The sequence below is a fragment of the Centruroides sculpturatus genome, unplaced genomic scaffold (genome assembly GCF_000671375.1).
Source record: "Centruroides sculpturatus isolate CEXI.00-Female unplaced genomic scaffold, Cexi_2.0 scaffold1202, whole genome shotgun sequence".
In the NCBI taxonomy this organism is placed as follows: Eukaryota; Metazoa; Arthropoda; class Arachnida; order Scorpiones; family Buthidae; genus Centruroides; species Centruroides sculpturatus.
The window spans coordinates 18,299-36,697 of NW_019385444.1; the positions used below are offsets into that span (position 1 = coordinate 18,299).

General features: G+C 28.0%; 1 protein-coding gene across 1 annotated transcript in view; it reads right to left on the reverse strand.

Annotated features, from left to right (window-relative positions):
- The window catches only part of LOC111639070 (mitogen-activated protein kinase-binding protein 1-like), a 33,057-nt gene extending 15,736 nt beyond the window's left edge, over positions 1-17,321 (reverse strand). The window contains exons 1-2 of the mRNA XM_023384842.1: positions 17,286-17,321; positions 115-206 (exon numbers count right to left, since the gene is read on the reverse strand). Coding sequence (XP_023240610.1) covers positions 115-206; positions 17,286-17,306 — 113 coding nt within the window. The 5' untranslated portion in view covers positions 17,307-17,321. The remainder of the gene's footprint in view (positions 1-114; positions 207-17,285) is intronic.
- Between the last annotated feature and the right edge of the window lie 1,078 nt (positions 17,322-18,399).

Sequence of the window (18,399 nt, forward strand, 5' to 3'; positions counted from 1 at the left end):
AATAATATTAATAAACAATAATTTATAAATTAACAATTAGTTAATTAATCTTACACTTATTGAGATAAAAATATTAAAGTATAATAATAATAACAATAATAATTTTAAGTTTACCCTGCAGGATAAGCAACAATACTGGTTATTGGATCACAGTCAAGAGCTGCATTGCATGATACAGTTAAGCCTAGCACACGCTCTAATTTAACCTGAAAAATAATGTAATGTTTTAAGTAAACTTACTATTTAATACAGTTAATAATTATTTAATATCAATAAATTTCATAATTTTTACAAGTTTATATGTAAATAGAAACATAGTATCTTTCTATTCACTTCTGGGTAGTCCTCATATGTAAATAGAAAGTAACTGTAAACTTAAATAAGTGAAAATAAGTTTACAGTTACTTTCTATTTACATATGAGGACTATCCAGAAAATAACTTTTGTTTTCATGTGATACTTGCAGTAGTAGAGATAATGGTGTCATATTTGGCAACAATGTAAAGTGAGTCAGATGTGGCAGAGTACAGGTTGTACTCTCTCCATCATCTTCCCATAATTGCCATTCAAACTCCTATTAATGGTAAGGTATAGCTGCTCAGTGATAAGATTTCTCGTAACCAAACACTATAAAGATGTTGATATCCATTATTAACTGTCAAAGTTTATAGAGAGAATATAATGAGTGAAGGTAAAGTGAGGCAATGGTGCTGTATGTTCAAAAATGGCCAAAAATATGTTCATGATAAGCAGAGAAGTGGCTGGTCATCTGTGGTGACTGATGAACTCATACAAAAGATTGATGGAAATGTCAGAGAGAATCACCAAGTCACAATTTCAGAATTTTCTAGTGAGATTCCGCAAATTTTACAGTTATTCATGAAATGATCATTGACGTGGCTGAAATCACAGGCAGGGGTGTTATACAACAATGAAATACAAAAACTTTTAACACACTATGAAAATGTTTAAATTTGGCTGGAAATTATGTTGAAAAATAATGCAGAGGTATAATTTTAAGTTGTATATAATAAAATCCCTTTCACTGAACTGATGTTTATTAATATAATGGAAGCTACTTTCCAGAAAGTCTACATACAAGGTAGTAAAGACATAGGGTGGGCATGTGTGTGTCCTGACAGGAAAATAATGTAATTCTTGAATAACTGTTAGAAACAACTTGTTTGATAAGAGGATAGTTGACAGACCATACATGTGTGCAAAACAATAAACAAATTTTTTGGTCCAAGATTGATAGCTCTGGATGCACCAGAAAAGGATGGAGACAGAATGGGATCAAGTGGTCACAATATAGTCCCAATTTAAAATCTAGACTTTGCAGTATGGGGCAACTAAAAATTTGTATGTCTCCAATGGAAAACCTGCAAATTCTTCAGGAGTGCATCAGAAACATAACAAAAGGAATTTCAGCAATTATCAAATACCATATTATTCTCTAATTTTATGAATATCTACAGAATTTGATTGCATCTGAAGGCAAATGTTTGCCTTCAGATGCAATCAAATTCTGTAGATATTCATAAAATTATACAGATGTATTTCATATTCCATTTACTACTTAACTGCATTTGATTTGAATTTTATTTGTACCTTTTAACTAACTTAATTTTTCCACCAAGATATACATATGCACCACCATGTATATCACTCCAACTAATTGTAAGAGAGAAGGTATTATTAGTAATAAGAAAAAAAAATTATTTCAACAAAACTTTAACAAAACTTTATATTTTATATCACAGAACAATTAATTAATAAATTAATGTTAATCATAAGTAAACTATACTCTACTGATTATATAAAAAAAATTTAATCCACTAAATAAGTAAAAATTATTAAAAGTTATTCTACTTTTAATACTTCTTTACTTACAAGATTTTTTTGTATAACTCAATTTTTTGAATTTTAATTCAATGAATTTTACTATATAATTTATCACACTACTTTTACAGATTTGTATACTTCAGCATTATTTTTATCCAAACTACAATAAAATTTAAATTTGTTTTTTTCTTATTATATTCAATGACACAATTTGCACAATATGACATCAGTGAATAACTACATGCAATTAATAAATGACCTTGTAGATGAAAAGCAATCAAATTAGCTGTTTGAATATATATATCAGGCCATCTCCCAAAAAATTTCCAGGTTTTTTCCAAACCTTTCGGATTCATTCCCAGATCTCCAGATAAAAATGAAATAAAAATGGCTTATGTACTGTACATGGACAGCATAAAGTGAGAATTGCTAGATACAATAAAAAAGTATTANGTTCTTGGAAACTGACATTAACAAAATAATGTGTAACAAAACCAACATTACCATACACTAAATAATATAAACAAGATACAATTCAGTTATTATTATTCTAATTGGATCATGTTTGCAACTTCCAGCATTTATTTCCCATTTCAAATTTTCTTTATAAACATAAATTTGAATTTAACAACAATAATTGTGCAATATGTTTCCATAACCTGCCAAATCAAAAAAAAAAAAATCAACTTTCTGTTAAGAGTCAATTCCTACTATTTGAGGTATGCCAGATTCATTTCTGACAGTTATTTGTTTGTCAAAAAATTTTATCTGCTTGTTTAAAAGAATTAAATAATATATTTTATTCCAAAACCTACCATTGCCAATGTGTTTTTCACACCAAAATCTACTAACTCCTTTGTAATCAATTGAAAGACATGATCATATACCACATGAATGATTCGTGATAGTACAGTATATAAATTTGATCAGAAAGAGTTTATTTCTGATAGAAATGCTAGTACATGTAAGTTTTTTCATAATTTTGTTATAGACATTAAATTAATAAATGCTAGTTTTACTCTTCACATATTAATTGTCAAATCTTTATCATTACTTCAATAAAAAATAAGCAGGTGATAACTGAATCATATTCATTACTTTGGCTAGAAGCAGAGTTTCATGCCAGAACTTACAAAGTTCTACTTTTATTTCCCAAACCTACAATGTTTAAACTAAATTTTCCTTTTCCAAGTTACTGCATGCAAGAAACAATTAAAAAAAACTCTTTAAACTTTATAAATATGCATTTAATTTTACAAAGAGCAAGTATATGCTTTGATGGTTGCAATTTCTTACTGTAAAACTGATTTTGGCCTTTCCTGTAAAGAAAACACAGATTTTAGAGATTTTGGAAACCAATTCAGAAATTGGTTTCCAAAATCTCATGAGCTTTACAATACGTTACAAGGTCCAGCTCTGAGAAAAGAGAGAGAATTTATCTCACTTGGCAGATTTTGGAAACCAACTTCTCAATCGTAAATGATTACAAATGTACAGTACTTGTAACTTTCCTAAACAATGTTATGTGAAGATTCGCTGTACTTATTTAAACTACTCATTAAAAAAAATAGCAAGCTTTATTCTTAAACTAGTCATTTTAAAACATAATAAAATACTGTTAATACTTAATATGTCAAGTTTAAAACTTCAAAATTTTAAACATCTAAAATTTAGTAATTCTCCACATTTAATTTTCTAATATTTTTGTTAAAAATATCTTTACCCTCTTCAGTATAAATAATTTGATTTTATCTTTGTACATATTTTAATTCTATAATTGAGTTCCGTATTAAAAATATTAACCTTCTAAAACATGACTAAAATGTTCTTAAAGGCATGAAATTTGTGATATATTTAAATAAAAATGTTTTAATTTTCATTCAATGGCTTGTATGCAGATAGTGATAAGCCACACAAAGAAAAAAAAACAATTATCAATTTTAAAAAATATCGATAAAATGCCAGTTTTGCTATAAACTGGCATTTTATTATTATCAAAGATACTGATTTCAGGATTTGTTTAAAGATTTAAATGTGATATTTCTTAAATTTCTCTTTGTGTGGCTTATTACTTTTGCACTCAAACCATTCAGTTAAAATAAAAAGCTTAGAAAACACATCTAATAAGATTAAAATACTTTTAACATTTAATTAATAAAACTGAAAAATTCATTTAATTAAGAAACTTAATAAATAATGAACTGGATATTTTTTAAGTTTATTAAGCATTAAAACTATCCTACCAATATAATTAGTTTTAGTAATCTAATCTGTGAAAGTTAATATCAGTTGTAAATAGATGATTATCAGAGGAGTTAACATTTAATGTACAGTCATTCTTTTGCCAGAATTAAATTAATAAAAACAGCATTTACAATTTTAAACAGAACACAATGAAACGCTTTATAAATATATTTTATAATATGAATTAAGATACTTATTTGCCAACAAAATTTGTATCAAATAAAATTAAACATTTTATTTATAATAAAAAATTTTATTATTAATTTAATTAAAATATTTGTATCATTCTAAAAACATTTTTTAAACTGATTATACTCATAGTTTCTTAAATAAATAATAAACTATTGTTTACAACAATTACTTTCCAATTAAAAAATTATATTAAAACTTCCTGAAATTAGTTCATTAAAATTCTAAATTTATCATCAATGTACTATTGAATAGTATTTTAACATTAACATTATTCTATCATCTACATTCAACACAATAATGCTGTAGGCAAACCAAACAACAAAATTATGATTATTGATATGATATCTTTGATGATATAATAAATGATTATAAATATTTTATTTTTAAAGTTATCTTAATCTTTCTTTTCATATAATTTTATGACAATTATTATAGATTTTATATGTAAATCTTAAATTTGGTAATTATAAATAACCATTGCATTATCTTAATGGATGTATTAATTGCTGTGTATTACAGTAAGTTAAATATTGAAATATTCTTATTCAATAAACAACTATTTAACTACTATATAACAAAATCCAATTTTATTTTTTACAGATTTTTATGTCCTTAACTTTAAAAAGACAAGTAAATTCATATTTATATATGCCACCAATTCAGCCTTTACTCATGTAGAACACCCCAAATTTATAAAATTTTGTCAGATGTTGCAACCTCAATATGACCCTCCACACAGAAAGGAAATTGGTGGGACCCTTGCTGGATATTGTATACAATTCCATTGAGAATGAATCAGCTGATGAGTTAAAGGATATTACAGTCTATATGGCTATTGATGGGTAGAGTAATATCCATTATGAACCAGTGATTTGTGTGTGTGTGACTGATCCTAATGAAACAGTTTATTTGATTGACTCAGTTGATACAAGTGCAGAAAGTCACACATCAAATTATTTAAAAATTATTGTAACTGCAGCAATAAAAAAATGCAATCAAAAGTATGGCTGTAAAGTAAGAAGCCTGGTAAGTGACAATGCAAGTAATATGAAAAAAAATGAGAGAAACATTAGCAATGACAGAAAATTTAGATATTGTCACTTAGGAATTATCTGCTCATATTTTAAACTTACTGGCTCAAGATATCAATATTAAAGATGTAAATGAGCAAGTTAAGCACATCATTGTATACTTCCAGAATCATCATTTCCCAAAAGCCAAATACAAAGAGGCAGATGGAAAAGGATTGATGTTACCTCAGGATGTACAGTACATTGGAACAGCTTAGCCGATTGCTTAGAGTCATACATTCAGAACTGGCCTATCCTAATGAAGGTACAGTACTATCATTTTAAGTAGTTTTTATTTTCTTATTTTGTACTGTGGGCAAAGTCACTAATTCATAAAGCATATGCTAGTTGTGTTGAAGTGTGATTACTTATAGTAATATAGTAATAATGATGAAATGAAATATAAAATTATTTTATTTTGTAAACTGACTGTTTACTCTAATGCTAGTTAACTCTACTCATGTACTCAACGAGTATTGAATAATGAGTATCAAGTGTTTAATCCTAAAAACTGTTACAAATCTTATGTTAACAGGTTTGTGATGAAAACAGGCTTGTAATTCACAAAAATATTGGGCCAAAGTTCAAAACCTTGAAAGCATGATGCTGAAGATTTGCCGACACGTTTAATTTAAAGATTATTGCTGTTACATTAGATAAAATGCAAAGAAATGACTGTACAATCAATGGAGTTGAATTATGGTTTGGGTAAGTTACATTAGCCAGAATTATTTTTGTAACCACTCTAAATTGTGTTCATTAAATTCATTCATTTTATACATCTAATGATATTATTACTTTTATAGTGTTCAAAATGGCTTGCAACAACTTGGGATCACTGGAGTCATGCAAGTAGCCATACCAAATCTATCACCTTTTAACAAATATTCTGGACCCAAGAAACCAGGGTGCAAAGCTCACAGACAGTATGAAGGATGCTGCACTAACTGTGTGCTATGCTTACTACCCAGACGCTATGCCTTCAGTTTTAAAATACTTGGCAAAACTAGCCCATTTCTGTAACACATGTTTACAGAGTCTGTACTAACTAATATCACTTCTTTTACATGGTTGCAGTCACTATGTGACAGAATTGATGAACCTCTTAAAATTAGTTACAAAGCTACACACAGCAATGGCTTCTTCAGCGGGAATTGAGAGAATTTTCTCTATCTATGGATTTGTTCATTCAAAACTTAGAAATCGACTTGGACAGGAAAAGGCAGCAAAGCTTGCTAAAGTTTTCAGACACCTAAACAAACACTAATGAGCATTGTACATTTCTGAAAAAAAGAAATTCTTCAAACTGAAGAAGCCACTGCTGTCAATCCTATTTTAATGTTTGCACATGTGAATTTTAAAAATGCCATTCCATAAAGAAACATTTAAAAATGCTACATTTTACATTAAATAAAACATTCTGTACGTCCTTGAGTCATGCCAATCCTGACTGATTATTCAATTGCTTTTTAAAATTGCATATTTTAAGCATATCATTTAAGAACCCTCTGTATATCTACACATTTTATATCTTTAAAATGAAAAATTTTAAACATTTATAATCATTGTAGAATAGATATAACTCTGGGTGAAATGTAATGAATCAGTCAATTTACATGCATGTACAGTACCTGTACATCTGAAGGGAGAAAAATAGAGGCAACACTATACGTTTCTTGTAAGATAGCTCTTATAACTAAACAATACTACTATTCACAGATAAGGATATTGAAAGAATAAGACAATCAGGAAAATTTACCATCAAGCAACACTTGGTCTTTTTTCCTTTATAAGAATTTGAAAATAAATGATCTGAAAAGTAAGTTACTAGTAGAGGAAGAAGAGATTCTACATTTTATTTCCATGAAAAAATAAGACCTATTTCAATTGTTAAAATTTTAAAATAATCAGTTGGATTTCAAGCTAATAACTACTATCAAACATCTAGTACCCAATAGTTATGTGCTCACTGTAAAAAACAATTTCAAACTATTAATTTCTATAATACATTTAATGGATTTAAAAAATATAGGTAAAGTTAATGTAATTACCAGTAATACCTCTAAATAAGTTATAATTTAAGTTGATGACAATAAAAAATTGTTTTTGTGCTATTTTTCAAGCATTCAATGGTTAAATATCAAACCAATTGATGCTCAAAAATTAGTTTTATTTTGAAAATAATTTGTTCAAAAAATGCTTAACCAGTTCATAAATACATCCTACATACTAGTAGGATGTATTTATGAAGATTAGATGTAGATTATTACATCACATAATCTGTTTTAATTTTAATAATTTATAAAGCTAATAAATGAACTTACAAATTCTATAAATTTAATAAATGCTAGATAGTCAAAAGAATAGTGATTAGATTAGATTTCAAATTCTACAGATTATTTTTTCATTACCAAATTCCTTTGTTTAAAATAAAAACAAAACTAATACGAGAAAAGAAACATGAAGACTGCTAAGTTTGAGAATCTATTATAATAGATCTTTGTTTCTAGAAAGTTCATTAAATTCTAAAAATGAAACAGCAATCATCTTCATTTTTGTTTAAAAATATTATAAATTATATTTATTTAATTTATAATTTTTCTCTTTTCAGGTTGTCTGCTTATACTATTTATAATGGCAATGAAAAAAAATCTCGAAAGATGTAATATTCAGATAACTAAAGGTTTTTTAATGTTCTACATACAATAATTTATTTTAATTTTAAATTTTTCTTTCAAATGAATTTTATTATAATTATGCCCTAATTATTAACTCTGCATTACAGTCGACCCCCCTATAACACTGTTGATTATTCCGTATTATATGAATTCCATGTTGTACAAGTCACTTAGATTTTACAAATACGTGTGCCGGGCTGTGAATGGCTCACGTATTTGTAAAATCTAAGTGACACGTACAACATGGAATTCATATAAAACGGAATAATCAACAGTCTTATAGGGGGGATCGACTGTATTTTCAATTTAAAAACTTGCATGGTAATCAATTATTGACATTTTAATAGTCTTATATTTCATAAATTTATGGCATTTTAGGCTATTAGTAACTGTGTAAAGAAAGTTATAAAATCAATTTATTACTGAAAATAATGATTAATTTTTAGATAATTTTTAATATAAAGAACAAATTCTATCCAAAATAAAATATAAATAAATATTTAAAAAGTGAATAAATATTCAAATATTAAACTTTTATAAAAAGTGATTAGAAAACAATCATTTTTACTTTTAAAGGAAATTTTTAAGCTTTTAAATAAGCAAAGCTAAAATTTTATACACATTAATCAAAATTTAATTAATTTATTAAAACAAACTATCATTAAATCTTTTACACTTAACAAAATAGTTACTTATTTCACAATACAAATATTAATTTATTTTATAAATTACATATTTAAGATGAGAATATTTCCTCATTGTCTCCTTTATATATATGAAAAGTAGAACTTTAAATAAAAATAAAAGCACTCATCTTGGAAATGATATAAATAGAAGTTTTTGTGATAGTTCTAGTTTCATTTTATGCTCTAAAAATGCAAACAGAAAAGTCATTCATTCACTACAGTCACTAAAAAAAAGCATTATGTTCCAATAAATGCATTTTTACTATTTCATTTATATCAAATATTGAAAATAATTTAATAAAAGAAACTTTATTTGTATTTGAACACTGTATTTTAAGAATGACTATAAAAACAAAGCATATTTATTTATAAATTTAATTAAAAAATTAAATAACTACCTCCTCAAAGTTCACCTAAAAAATCTCCAAGGGAGGCAAAAAAGTTTCTAACATTATGTTTTTTTTTAAACAAACAAAGCAAATTTTTAAAAAAAATTCAATTATACATATAAATATGAATTGTTTTAATGTAATTAAATAATTTGATTTCAAATTATTATTTAATTGTGTTTACTGCAATTAATAATTTTCACTAGCAAAAATTAATGTTGCAAATATTAATTTAATTCCTGTTGACTATTATATATAAAACTAAAGTATCTGTGGTGAATATTTTGCCAAAACTGTTTGATATGAATCTTTAAAAGTAAATTACAAAAACCTTTTCCTTAGCCTTCTTCCTTGCTAAGAGGTTGGTAAAACAGATTCAGGTAATAAAATATATATGTATTTTAAAATGATTTGACACTTATTTGTGTGACTTGTCATCCTATTAAAAAAAATTTCAATTTGTAGAAGTTCTGTTGATTAATTTTGTGTATTAGAATCAGGTACAAAATTGACTTAACACAGCCTTGTTCATGTCATTTGCTCTTCACTTTGCTCAGCAATTCATATATATTACATCATTGGTATAGATGTGGTAGAAGTCTCACTTACTATTTCAATTTTAATTTTGAAACTGTTTGGTGAGATTTTAAACTATAGCAAGCCAAGCAAATAATGTCAAGCAGATAAGTCATCTGTAAAGCTATGCTTAAGCAAAGAGTTATCCATATACTGAACATCTGGTAAACTTCATGCTTGTACATACCGACATAAATTTCACTAATTCAATGTCACGACTTGGTGCATTTATCGACACTTGGCAAATAATTTCATCATCCACTTTTAATTCATACAGATATGCATTTCGGGCTTTCGCCCCTCTTCAGTCTGTTACATCAATAGGTTGTATCTTATAGTGGGAAGTACGGAAGGTGCCTGATAGTATCTATCAGGCACCTTCCGTACTTCCCACTCCCCTCCCAACTTGATGGCCTCCCTCGCATGCCTCGTAACTTGTAACATCTCACTTCCCCGAGTGGCGCACACGACCTCGCCTGCGACTGTATAAACAATCTATTTTAATAATTGTAGCCAGTTTTTATGAATGTCAATGCTTAGATTCTTGTTAATATTATTTTTGTCTAGTAATTTCGTAGCTTTCCTTGAATTTTCTTTTGTACCAATTTTTTTCTTTGTGTACTATTATAACATCATTCTTATCTATTTTGCAGTTGTGGAGGTTATACAATGTTCGTAAAAAACAGAGTTGATTCTATTATACTTCAGGTCCGCAATGTGTTCTCTTAATCTTGTTTCTAATTGTTTCTAATTTTTGAAGAGGAGCGAAAGCCCAAAATGCGTATCTGTATGAATTAAAAGTGGATGATGAAATTATTTGCCAAGTGTCAATAAATGCACCAAGTCGTGACATTGAATTAGAAGAAACAAGAAGAAGAAGACACGGTTTCGACAAATAAATAAATTTCACTGTTAAAACATTTATTATATGGTAATTTTGAATTGGTCTACAAATTCTCTGTAACTGATAATGGAATCATAAATGAATACAATTGAAAATGTAGACATAGTGAAACGCTGCAAACATGAAAATAAAATGCTTTTATTATGTATTCGATCAAACATGATACAAAATAGTAAAATATGTTTAACAGCTGTGAGGGAGCCAGCTACAAAGGCATTATCAAAAACAAAAGTTGAGAATCATTGCTCTACAGCTTACACTGGTTCCAGTTGACATGTAAAAAATTTGCTAGTAGCATATTGAAAGTCTGTTCATAAACAGACTTTCTGAATATCCTCCTGCTGATTCATCATTATATACAGGGTCACTCTAAAATTTTAAAAAAATCAACTATTTTGCCAGTTTAAATTTTCTCACCACTTCAAATTATTCATCACCACCAGTTTTACTTACTAATTAATGCAGGTGCTGGTAGCCTTATCAGTTTGGAATCTGGAAAGCAAAAATAACATGTTAAGCTGTCACTTAGAAATATGAATCATTTTTGAATATTTCTGAATAACACATTTGACCACAATGCTTAAACAGTATTTCACATATATTAAATTCAAACAATTTAATATATGTATTGTACCTGCCCACACTAACACAATCCAAAAAAGTTTAAGCAAATATTTCACATGTTCTGTCATATCAAGATTTTTATGCTTTAGTCTACTGAATAAAGATCGAAGTGTAAAAATATCCCAGGTGCAAGGAGAATTTGTTTTGTTGAGAAAATTTGGAGAAATTTCTGTCAGTCAAAAGATCCCCAATCTGGAAATGCTGGACAGCATTACATGAAAACTGCCTTCAGTTCTCAACATCACTTCCTGCTTTCCTGTCTGAACTTGCCATATGACATCACAATATTGCTAGGTGTGCGGTGCACAGGACGTCCATTCCACAGTATTCGATATTCTGCTGATTTTCCTGAAGCATGCTTTGTGATTCAATTTCACACTAAATGTCAAAATATGCACACTAGAATATTGCCAGAACAGTGGGTGATCGGTTAACAAACAAATCAGATAACGAACACTTTCACGAAAGATTTTTATGTTCGGACAATGAACACATGATTGGATAATGAACACCTCACAGAACAAACACAAGAAGAAGCGACGTAAAATAATGAATACCGATTGGTCTTCCCTTATCTTCAGACAACAATTCAAAACTTTTTGGAGCGCGGGAGATATCGACATCGCCGCTCAACCCAGTATATATTGATCGGATAATATTCCTCCGAACTTTGAAACTCTCCCTTGTAATTCCAGCCTTTTATTTTTTTGACAGAAACAATTCTTTTATAGTATTCGCGACACTGTTGGGCAGGAACTCACTAAGTTTTGTGTCGGTTTTTATTTTTGAAAGGTAAGAGTATATCATCAAAGGCAGAGAGTGGGCAGATGTCTGATGTCTGTTGTTGCTAGGCAGTATGGTTTGAACAGGTGCGAGATATGTTTTCTTCCGAAAAAGAGAATTAATGTCAATATCTGCTATTAAACATTTTTTTGAAGAAGTGGGATGATGTCAGAATGACGGTCTTAGAATGGCATCCAAGCCAGGTTGAGGTTAATAGGCTTAGGGATATCTACAATTGCAATGCTATTAATTACTTCTGAAAAATCTTGAAGAAGAGAGAAAAGTAATCGATATTGGACATTCTTTAACCCCCACAAACGGAAAAAACATGACTAATAAAAATGCAAGACTGCATATATATGTATTTTTATTATTACCTATAAATAAACATAATAAATAAAAAATATAAAAATAAAAAAGTATATATTTTTTATTTTTTGGAGTCTCTGGAAAGAATTAATCAAATTCCCATAAAAACCTATGGTAAATTGATAATCGATTAACAAACAATTCAGATAACGAACAGTCTTGGAACGGATTATGTTCGTTAACCAATCACCCACTGTATTATATTTTTAATGAAATTTAAAAAAAAATATTTCCAAGTAGTAATTTTGGTGATATGCAGTGCGACCCATGTATATATGTTACCTTCTTTCACTTATTCATTGCATCAATTTTATGAGTTGTAGTAACAACTCCTAAAAAAGTGGTCCATTTATTCCTCTAAACGACTTATAATGTTTCATATTATTGGATGTAATGATTAACATTGTCATTGTTGCATTTAAAATTTGCCCAATTTATTAGAGAAGTGAAGATATGAATACAGTCGACCCCCCTATAACACTGTTGATAATTCCATTTTATATGAATTTCATGTTGTACGAGTCACTTAGATTTTACAAATATGTGTGCCGGGCTGTGAACGGTTCACGTATTTGTAAAATCTAAGTGACTTGTACAACATGGAATTCATATAAAACGGAATTATCAACAGTGTTATAGGAGGGTTGACTTGTACAACAATACCAGAAAAAGATTTAACCACTAGCAAGGTCTTTCCAAATGGTAAAGTCTGAGAAAAAGATAAATTACATAGAAAAATGAAACTTGTAAATAAGATTTCCTAAGCAAAAAGAGAATTCCAGTAAAAATACCATGTGAACAATAACCTAAATTTTGAAATGTCTTCAATTTTATTACTAAACTATAAAAATGGAATTAAAAATATGCCTTGTTCTTCGTTACATGCTAAAATCAGGAATTTTACAAGAGTATAGAATAAAATCTATAACATGTTTCTAGTTAAGAAAAAAATCTATTTTATAAATGTTTCCTCAAATAAATACAACGATCAGAAGTTTTCAAGATATTAAATTCAAGCTTTAAAAATCCTCAAAATTAAATTTCATCTTCCAATTGATAGATATGATATTTCATTTACATATAATTGAACTAGCTTGTGTAGGGTTCTATCCTTATAATTTGTTGAAAAATTAACAGAGTCTGATGAAAATTTATCCTTTACTTCAATAGGCTGTGACACATTTCAGAGAGCAAAAATTTGTTCATATGAAATTACAAGTAAACAACAAAATAATTGTTTCCAATAAGAAAATACCACCACCTTCCACAAATACTTTAAATTAATTTACTATTAAAATATCTTAAACCACACAATTTGTTAAATGCATTTTTCATTCACCATATTCAAAACAAAATTATCTTGTTTTACAGCCAAAATGTGGCAAATCATAAGGAAGAACATTTATAAGGTGGTTCAAATATATCTGGTTTTCATAATTTAAAAATTTTCATGACAATTTCATGTTTATATTCTATCAGTTGTACACAATATTGTATTGAAGAAAAAGAAATAGGTTGTAAACTATTAGGAGAAAACTGCTTTAATACATTTTAAAATGAAAGTATCAAAAACTTGATGTATTTAGTGAATAATTCTATATAATAAAAAGTTTAAAATATTTTTAAAGATTGTTATATATAGTGTTTTTGTGCCTAAATTTTATAATTCTTTAAAACAAATTTATTATATTTATTTGTGAATTATTGTTTATAAATAAAAAATTTAAAAACTCTACTTAGATTAACATGCACTTATTAATTCATTTATATATCTATATACAGTTTGATTCATCATCATAATAAGATATTAAAATAAAAAAGAAAACTTCCCAATGAAAATATTCTTCTGCTCTCTTAAGTATTTAAATTAAGATTATTTATTCATAGATTGACTATGGAGTCAAAAAATATATTTATAATGTAGTCTAAAACTAAACATTTTATTAAACAATAACATTTTTATTTTGAAGAAAGACAAATTTTCATATAAGAAAAATAAAAGAAAATGATGATAAATTAAGTATTAAAGTCATATAAAACTTTTAATATGCTATGTATAACAAATAATGATTATAATTTATTTCATAAATAATGATCACAATAAAATCAATGATTATATAATTACACCATTCATACTTCCTTACTACTACTGCTTCACTAATAATAAAAATTTAAGATGAATATATGAACTACTTAAATTCACAAATTGATTTCATTGATCTTTTAAGAAATCATGAAATAAAAAAAGTTAATGGTTTAAAATGATATTTATTATTAAAAAGTATTAAAACAATAATTCATATAACAATATTTCTTTAAATTGTATATGAAAATTTGATATTTAAGTTTTAAAATAAACAATTTATTATCGTTTAAGATGAGAAACAAATGCGAATTTTATGACTTGCAGTTTAATCAATTAAAGAATCTAATGAAGTACCAAAAAGACAATGTCATTTCAAAAGTAAAAGTGTCAAATATTATTAATCTCTCTTTTACTGTAATTAAACAACAGAAAAAAAAAATATTTAAGTTATTTTGCCAATCATATATACTTAAGAAATAATTTAAATACCGATTCGTTTTTAAAAGTTGCTATTAAATTATTTTAAAAAATACATATTTTTAACAAAAATCACAAATGAATTAGACAAGAATGAAAATATCAATATAAATTTAAAAAATGTTTAATGATTAAAGTTACTTTCTGTACGTAACAAATTTTATTAACAGTAAATCAAAATCAAATTTATTTCTATCGACAATGAAATTAGCATGCAAATAAAGATACGACAAATACATATAAATTTATTACTTTAATGCCAACTTTGCAACAAAGTTTAGATTCTATAATTACCGGTACCATATAAAAAGTTCTCAAAAATCATCCATTACAAAGTATAAAATGAGCTTTACTTAATGTAATTACAAGTTTAAAAAAAAAAAAATTTGTTTTTGAAAAGATATAGACAATCGTATTCTTAAATCCATGAATTATTCATTCATAGTATCAATTTATAATGAAAAAATTTACATATCTACGTATCCGTCGCCGTATAATTATTTTCTACGTAAATATATAACACGAAAGTAATCCATAAAAGTCGCACAGTTTTGTAATAGGCGATTATTCGACGCGCTTTTCAAAAAAATATTGACAACCTTATCTAGTAGATCTTCCTGTAAATTAAAAACTTTAATTACATCATTAATTAATATTTAAACATTTAAGCAAACTTTTATGATCAATTTAAGTGCATTTACTCCATAAAAACTCGCGACGATACCAGTCTTCTAATCATCATCGCATCAAAATTTTTCATTTTAAACATAAAACTAGATCTATAATTTTCTATAGATCTAGAACCAAAGCCAAAATTACAGCAGAAATTAAGGAGAAGGAAATATTAAATAAGATTTGTTTTTATTTAATATTTCCTAATTAAATAAATGCATTATCTATTGCAAATAGATTCTACGAACGGGAAATTATCGGTAAATTATTTAAATACGTTGTCTATATTCTATAATTAAGTTAATCGTCGTTATTTTAATTTAATTATTGGTTTTAAACGATGAAAATATTTCAAATTTGTCCAATTAAAAATATAATCTCTTTTGTAATTGGACAGTTTAACAGCTACGTAAACAATACGTAAATGTATTGTTTTTTTTTTTTTTTAAATTTACACGACAGATTTACAATGGAAAATACAATACGTTAGATTATAATTCCCATGGTAAATCAAACTGATAAAAGGAAAAACTTACCAGAATTAAGAACTGTGATATAAAAATGCATTATTGATAGTTCTTACGAATAAATTCTCCATCACGTTAATGGTTTCATGTAGAAACTAGTCTTTTTTTCCTTCCTGACATTGTAATTATAATTAAGGAAACTTCACATGATCTTTCACTGATCTAACTTCCCAAACTACACACATACACACACACACTTTCCGAAGTTTGATTACAGCTTACCTAAGCCCCCTACTGGAAGTAAAGTGCGTAATTAAATAACGATTTATTATTAAAATGTTTAAAATATTAAAACATATATCGTGTTAAATATAATTATTATTTAGGTAATTTATTAAAATGTCTTTGTTTAATATATAACGTGTTTAGGAAAAACTTAAAAATTAAATAAATAAATAAGTCCAGGATGAGGAAGACGAAGAATTTGAAAATTGTGGGCGCGTTGCCCGGTGAAATACAGCTGATGAGTAAACCAATGAATAAACTGTTTCGTTTGAAACGCACCAAGCCATTGGCTTGCTTATCTCTAGCTGTATTAAAGTCGCTTTACCGGGCAATGCACACTGTATTTCAAACTACTGTAGTTCTGAAATTTCCGATCTATCGATAAAACTTGCGAATTGATTTTCGTTTCTATTCTATTCAATATGCATTAATTTTTAAAAAATACTATAACGTACGAAAGAAATGATAAAGAAATTACATGTTAGTATTCGTTTAGTATTAATGTATAATGGAATGTAAGATTAACTCTTTCCGCCCTGTGAGCACTAAGAGGGCCTCTTTTAGCAAGCCCATTATGTGTTCGGCCAGGCCCACAATGGGGCGGCCGGGTAGTGAGGGACGGGGCTCCTCATATCCGATCGGACTACTCCCCCGAATATTTCCTGGGAATTTTTCGACCCGTCCGAATTCGAACTGGGTCCCACAGGGCGGTAGGATGCCACCTTACCCGCTCGGCCATCTGGCCCTCCTGAAGATGATCTATAATAAGTAGGTTGAAAACGTTTGAGAATAAAATAATTTATGCTCGGCAAAATATTCAGGTGTGTTGATATAATTAATTACATTTGCTGAGAAAGAGGTGATTGTTTGTTTGTTCGCTATACATTCCTAGGCCATTCGACCAATTGCTACGAAACTCGGCAGTTATGTCTACTTACCCTTAATTTAGGTAATGTCATAATCCAATCCCAAAATATCTATTGGATTTTTGTAAATCAATTAATTTCTATCTCCATTCGACTTGCTGATTTACACGTATCGCCAATAGATGGCGCAACCTCTAAATGAACAAATGGAATGTTTGAATCGAATGTAAATCAGCAATTACATTTTTAAAAATTTATTACGCTACGTGTAAACAGTGCTACGTGTAAATCGCAAAAAAATATAGTAAAATAAAGTTAATAATAATAAAGAAAACTTTCGTAAGTACAAATTCATCTTCTTTGACGTCGTTTCCTGGTAATGTTGTGGACTGCGTGGAATCGAAAGTCTTATCCTGTGAAAAGGCTAACAAGTAAGAATTTAATTTTCCAATCTAACAACTCGAGTTTTTTTTCATTTCTAAACGACACTTTCTGAATTCTAATAAGCGCCTTACAGTAGCCGAGTGAATAAAACCATCGAACTCTGGTAGTTAGTTAGTCGGGGGTTCAGGAATGGCAAACGGGCTGGAGTTTTCCGGGTTTTCTTTACGTTAGTAATACTTAATAAAGTTCAGCTTTCCATAAAAGATCTCCTGAGATGCAATCCCCTAGGCAGATCGCTCTTGTATCGCGTTACCTTAATCGAATAGTTGACGGACGTATGGCCGAGAGATCCAGGTGGCAGCTTATCGCTCTGGGGCAGCGTTGCCAAATGTTTTTTGCCCTTGTAGCCAAATAATTTTTAAAAAGTAGCCCAAAAGTAGCCAACTGCTGGAGCAGTTGGCTACTTTTGTACCAGGTGTTGTTCTACCTAGTACTTTTGTACTAATCTAGTACCTTTTTACTTGTCCCAGTACCAAGATACCCAACACCATTTTCCTAGTACCATTCATGAAATCCTAATACCTTTCCTTTCAAAACATTCATTTTTATTCTATATTTCTGTATTTTTTTACTTTACTTTGACAGTAAATAGATGTTTTTATTGCTTCCTCATTCAAATGCAGCAGTTGAACGTATTTTTTTGCAATTAAATTTAATGAAAACTAAACTACAAAATCGAGTTCTTACAGCGATAAATGTTAAACTTGGAAATCATCATCTGCTTCAACCATACAAAAACATT